This window comes from Rutilus rutilus (genome assembly GCF_951802725.1).
Source record: "Rutilus rutilus genome assembly, chromosome: 11".
In the NCBI taxonomy this organism is placed as follows: domain Eukaryota; kingdom Metazoa; phylum Chordata; class Actinopteri; order Cypriniformes; family Leuciscidae; genus Rutilus; species Rutilus rutilus.
In genome coordinates, this window is record NC_140216.1 from 9,428,264 (window position 1) to 9,434,722 (window position 6,459).

At 37.9% G+C, this 6,459-nt stretch overlaps 1 protein-coding gene across 1 annotated transcript; it reads right to left on the reverse strand.

The window, feature by feature from the left end:
• Positions 1-750: 750 nt before the first annotated feature.
• Positions 751-6,258, reverse strand: tmem54b (transmembrane protein 54b). The gene is made up of 6 exons (XM_084423324.1): positions 6,034-6,258; positions 5,152-5,345; positions 4,683-4,742; positions 3,510-3,704; positions 1,503-1,649; positions 751-1,231 (listed from the first exon to the last, which is right to left on the reverse strand). Exons 1-6 carry the CDS (start codon positions 6,044-6,046, stop codon positions 1,016-1,018), a joined length of 825 nt encoding a protein of 274 aa, XP_084279450.1. The 5' UTR covers positions 6,047-6,258; the 3' UTR covers positions 751-1,015.
• Positions 6,259-6,459: the final 201 nt, after the last annotated feature.

Here is a 6,459-nt window from a genome sequence, read left to right on the forward strand (position 1 = left end):
GATGTAGGTGTCTTTGTTTCCGCAGTAGTTTCAATTTTGATATTTTTAGGTCAAACCGTTCTTTTCTGTCAGTCATATAATGCAGGTCTATGGTCACTGGCTCAAAACACAAGCACAGAGTCCAAATTAAAACAATTCCCCATCGTCCAAATGAAACAATTCCCCATCATAAGTACACATTGATGGCCTAAGACATGAAACGAGCGGTTTGTGTGAGAAAACGAACAGTATTTATATCGTTGTTATCTCTTGAAAACAGCACACGTCCAAATGATCTGACGGCGCTGGCGGGTATAGATGTATACACTAGATGTCGCCTTCGCTACTGCAGTTCATTGGAACGAAACTGTAGCCAAGGCGACATCTATGTATATATCTATACCCGCCCGCCCGCGCCGTCAGATCATTTGGACGTGTGCTGTTTTCAAGAGATAACAACGATATAAATACTGTTCGTTTTCTCACAAAACCGCTCGTTTCGTGTCTTAGGCCATCAATGTGTACTTATGATGGGGAATTGTTTCATTTGGACGTGGGGAATTGTTTTAATTTGGACTCTGTGCTTGTGTTTTGAGACAGTGACCATAGACCTGCATTATATGACTGACAGACAAGAACGGTTTGACCTAAAAATATCAAAATTGAAACTACTAGGGAAACAAAGACACCTACATCTTGGATGCCCTTGAGGTAAACTAAAACATATCAAAAAATAATTTCAAAGTGAACTATCCCTTTAAGGCATAAAGCTATGACCCTCCAAAGTATGCAAAACCTGACACACTCACTTTTTTTTTTTTTTTTATCTTTCTAGTCTCTAGACTATATTGGATATAGACTATATTAAATATATCTATATTGTATTGAGACAACACACGAAAAGTGATGATCCATGAGTCACAAAACATTAGATGCGACATGGGCTACTACAATCATGTAACATTCGTCTGTCTTCGAAAGAGTTTAAATTGCCCTTGATCCCCGAATGAAGCCAGAGCCATGGCCCGGTTCAAAATCAGATCCAGATGCTGGACCGTTCCAGCGCCGCCCGGTTGAACGGTGATGCGGAGGGGTGTTGACGGTATCCGGAGGACGCGGAGCGGTGCGGGTGAGAGTTGCAGGGTGGCTTGTACAGCTTTGGGGGTCTAACGGGCAACCTCCGCTCCTCGTCTCCTTCACAACGACTGGGTGAGGGTGCGTAGCGGGGCTCGGGCGCTCCCGGGGTTTTCATCTGAAAAAGAACACAGTGATGCCGCTTTACAGTAGGACTGCAGTAGTCACCGAATTGACTCAAATATGCGTGCATGGGGGCCATGTGTCAGTCACACATGTGTTAGTATTCTCTCAAGCATCTATTAGGAGGACCGCATGAGTTGTCAGATGTACTGGAAACTTAAAGGATGAGTCCTCCTACGCTGCTAAAGCGCTGATTATTTTTAATAGAGCAAATTTGATCTCTCTTGAGTATCAGTGCAGATTTGGCCAGGCGGGCCAGCACATACCAATCTGCTCTCATCTTGTAAATGTTGTTTGCGGAGGCAGCAGGGCTGACCAAGGGAGGAGATGGAGACTTTAAATAAGCGGCATGAGAACACCATCTCCACTGCACTCATTAGTATCAATGGGATCCACAGGACTATCGTGGTGCCCTGAGGGAGAGAGAGAGTGAAAAAAAAAAAAAAATTAACCTTCATTTACTATTGCGAGTGCATATTTAGGCTACTGTAAGTGGCCTTGTATTTAGGCCACTTTTTTTAATTGTTTTCTCCTTTTCTGAATCTGTTCATTATACTTGTTCATTATATTCCTTTTTTTTTTATTTGAGATTGTACAAGTGTGCATAATAAAACACGTCAGGGTATATAGAAAGAAAGAAAAAAAAATACAGAAAAGTATCTTAAAAATGTGCATATTTGAATTGCATTCAAGTTTTTATCCCAAATACATTTTAATGTCAGTTTTTAATTATTCAAACAGGATTTTTTTCAAACCATTTAACTTTGTGAATAATTAGCAAATAGGCTTAGTAATTACATACAAAATAAATTCTAGATTTTTCAACATCCAATTAAAAAAACACCTTAACATCACCTACAAAATTACCAACATTCTTATCCTCTTTTTGTAAATAATACTGTATACTCACCACATACCATACTGTACATATCATAAAGTATTTTATTTTATGTTGTATACTGGGCCAACTACAGTCTATCACCTTGACACCTGGTGTGGATGCAGCATCATGCAAAAGCAAAAGTTTACAGCTAACAATGCCATTGAAATGGGTTATTTACACTTTAATTAGTTGATTCCATTAATTAAAATGTCCAATAACAATGGGGTTACTGAGATAAAACGAGTACTTTTTGGCTGTGTATGTGATCTCAGCTCCAATTAGGCCATTGATATGAAGACTACATCATTTTGAAAATTCACATTACTATTCATTTCTCTATCTGTAAAACTTTTTAATGAGGAAGAAATGAAGTGCACTTTTAATGAGTAGAGAGTCTCATTGTGAACAAAATGATCAGATCCAATGTGCACATTTAAATATCTTGTCTAAAAACATGGATTATGACAGAAGAAAAGGTTATTTCTACAACTATAATTGTGCACATTTATGATTTTTAAGTTAATTAGCACAATATAATGAAATCCAATGTAATAAAACTGGGTCAGAAAAGCAGCAGTTTAATACTGACATCAACATTGGCAATTCAAACCAAATTTAGCCATAAAAGTTAAAGGCACACTATGTAACTTTTGGTCCTCTAGCAGTTAAAAAACAAAACTGCATGCATTGTGCGGAAGAACATATTTTTAGTTGTGCTTTGGCTCTGCGTGACTGTGCGAATGAATATGACCCTTCACAATAGATAATAAACTCTGTTAGAGAGAGCTACATATGGCAATTTATCTGTTCAATAAAATACCTTACTCATCTGTTGAGTAATAAAAACGCCATCTTCACATCGCTTTTACATTTCAAATCCCTCAGTTCTCGCCGCATCTCTGAAAAGCCAGGCCAATGTTGATTCTGGTTTTATTACAAGCTCTGCATGTTCCCTTTTTGCCCGCAGACTCTCCTCTGTTCTGCTTTTTATTTATTTTATAAAACGGATGATTCCTCAGAGGTTCGAGATTTGGCGTGCTCCATGTAAAACTTGTTTGCTTATGCAAGTGTGAGTGACATATGTACGCAATTTCCTGCGAAAACCATCCCAACAGGTCTAAAATAAACACTTATAATAGGCTTACTATAGTAAATCAGGGTAAGACAAAAACACATTTTGGAGGAAGGATTGATAATATCTAATAATTTACATTTAGTTAATTTTTGAACAAAAAAAAATTACATAGTGTACCTTTAATGTAGAAGTTTCAATATTTAAGCACCCAGAAAATAATTACTGGTGAACCAGAATCCTATTTGCAACTTTAAACTACACATATTCCTTTTACAGCCATTCAACATTTTCTCTCATTTGTCCTTTGGTACTTACAAAAATACGAGTGGGGTCAAAAGGACACTCATTGGCCATGGTAAGATGACTCCTGCCATCATCACTATAGCCACAGTAAACCAGTAGTCCCTTGTCCCCTTGAATTATGGTCTTTACCAAGGACACCGTCAGACCGGTGACTGAGGCGGCAGCCACTAAACCAGCTAGAGCACTTAACATGAGCAGTGACAAGGTCTGCAACACAAGAGAGATGTTTTAACAGTATTAGCAAAGAACAATTAAACTCAAGCGCCAGGCAAAGGACTTTCCTTGCAGGCTTTTCTAAATCACAGGAGGTTTTTGTACATTGAGCTCTGAAGGCACAAGCTCTCTGACAAGCCAGTGATCAAACGCTAGTGAGTTCGACACAAGCCCTGATGAATGAGAGAGGAAGCAGGTGTGTGTCACTGAGGCAGAAAGAAGAAAGAGGGAGAAAAAAAACGTACAGAGAAAACTGACAGAGAAAGCACAAACATAAATCAATGGCAACACTTTCATGGGTTTCTTTCCTGAAAAAAACTCAGGTTCCCTCAGGTAGTTGTGCAATCATTGTGGAACAACAGCGGAAGAAACAAAATCCCTCTTTTATCTAAAGAACAGGTCTATGCTATTAGAACATGATGAGAAGGTGAATATATGCAAATATAATATTCAATGTCACATTTAACCCCAAAATCAAAAGAAGAAGAATACAGTAAGAATATAAAGTTTATTTTTTATGTCAAGTAATATCAAATAGCCTATTGACAATTAAGCACATTTCCCCTCAAATTTCATTATCATAATATGTCTGAGCATATTTAGGTATATCGTAACTCCCATTAGACTCAATTGATTTATGGTGAAATATAATAATGATAATTTACCATTTAAATTATATAATTACACACCATTGTCACAATTATGCATTACCGTTATGAGAAAGATATTTTTTGTTATTATTCTCATATTTTTATGAGAATATGAGGTGGAAATTAGCTTAATTGTCTTTTGTAAACACTAATGAACTTAAATAGACTTCTTACTTTTGATTATGATGTGAAATATGAAGGTTGACCTGAGGTTACATAGATTTAGTCTTTTAGGCATTACAAGAGAATCTGTGTGGTTTTAATTCCAAAATGTAAATTACACTTATAACCGAGACACATAATTTGTTATTATCTTACTTACCAGTACCCTGTTCTTCTCATTTTTGGACAGAACTATAGTCAATATCCCAGTAACGACACCCTAGGTAAATAGAACAGCACATTATTATGATTTCTTCTCAGCCTCCAAAATATATGAATGCAAATATACTTAAAAATAAATGAATGCCGTCGCTCTAAATACACACAATGAAAACAATGGGAAATTTATTTGAAAGAAAAATACCACAAGGACATATTTCAAGCAAGATATTTCACAAAAAGGAGTTTGTTAGGTTTTAAATGAAAAATAGATTACAATAGAAAGTATTTGGACAGTTGGCTGTCAAACATTAACGGGTCATGTTGATGAACTACACCTGTAGTCATTTTACTAGTTAAATATACTCTGTAAACAAATGGCTTGTCTTGCAGTATGCAAAAGACAGGACAAAATATTCCTCTGGTTGATAAGATCAAATTGCCCGTTTTACAGTTCTGTCATGCCTCACCAGCAGGCCCGCTGTCAGGGCTATGACGTTAGAGATGGCGCTTTCCATGGCCTGTCCCCGCTGGAGGCTGAAGTGTCTCAGCACCACACCATGGACCAGAGCGCCCAGCAGGAAGTTCACATGCCCCACTAACACCATACTGAGGCCCATCTTCATCAGCCCCTTCTGCTCCTCCAGACTGCCACAACACACCCCTGAGAGAGAGAGAGAGAGAGAGAGCTGATGGGATACCAAATGTAGCCAAGAGCTCTGTGCTGACTTTACTGTCATTCAATGAATTTACAGCCTCCAGTACTTTCCTCTCAACTACATAAACACTAAGTTAAGACTCGGAGAGGAGACAAGGGTCGTATCTTATTTCACATGGCTGTGCTGACAAGCGTTACAGATATTCTGCTGGTGTGCTCTGGGAAGGACAGTGAAAGCTGAAGGAAAGATTAGAAGTGGAGCGGAGCGGTGTGGGTGGACATTACTTCACAGCAAACACAAAGGCTTCACTGAGGACAGAGTTTGGGCTGCAAGAGAGATGTCACCTCAGTTAATCATTACACACTTTGTACACTTGGCACAGCAATCTCAACAGAAAATGTCTCGTTGGACTTTTGGGAAATTAAAAAATGTTTGCGATATAGTGATGGGGAATACATTTTAACATGATTTCCTAATGATTTCCTGCGGACTGGCATTTGCTTGGTACAACCATAAACAGAACTTCAATAAAGCATATATTTCTGATATATGAAGTGAAATTTTTTCACATAATGACAACAAATATTGTACGGCTTTTCTCAGTATTGCAAACAGAACGAAAACCACCTGTCAACTTCAACTCAGATTCAAAATCATTTATGAACTTTTAGTTTGGTTGTCTCAGTAACTCACCTGAATTACTCATTGAACAGTGTCCTCAATAGTTTAAGCCCTCGGTTAGGTCATGACACTTCGGTATATATTCCAGGAGAGAGGAGTTTCACCTCCTGTCTGTACTGTCCTGATCACACATGTGTTTGTGTGCAGGAATGTGCCCCGGATATTCCCTTACAGGTCAGCCTTTGAGGGTGGTAAGTTTATAAATCATTTGTTAAATGTTCTGATATTCTGAAAAATATTCCAGCAACTGGATTCAGAGTGTCTTTAATGCCATGTATAATTGCATAGATTATGTAGATTCTCTCCACAAGAGGGACACAAACACAAAGGGGAAGAGAACTGCAAGTTCTGCCATTAAAACATTTTCTGTTGGAGAACATGTTTGAATACATGATTAAATACTGTATAGGCCTATGCTTTCTTGTTGGTAATTTATAT

Coding starts and splice junctions, on each gene's coding strand:
- tmem54b (XM_084423324.1), bottom strand. Junction 1,650..3,509: donor TTGACCCCACTCGTATTTTT/GTAAGTACCAAA, acceptor TCTCTCCCTCAG/GGCACCACGATAGTCCTGTG. Junction 1,232..1,502: donor TACAAGATGAGAGCAGATTG/GTATGTGCTGGC, acceptor GTTCTTTTTCAG/ATGAAAACCCCGGGAGCGCC.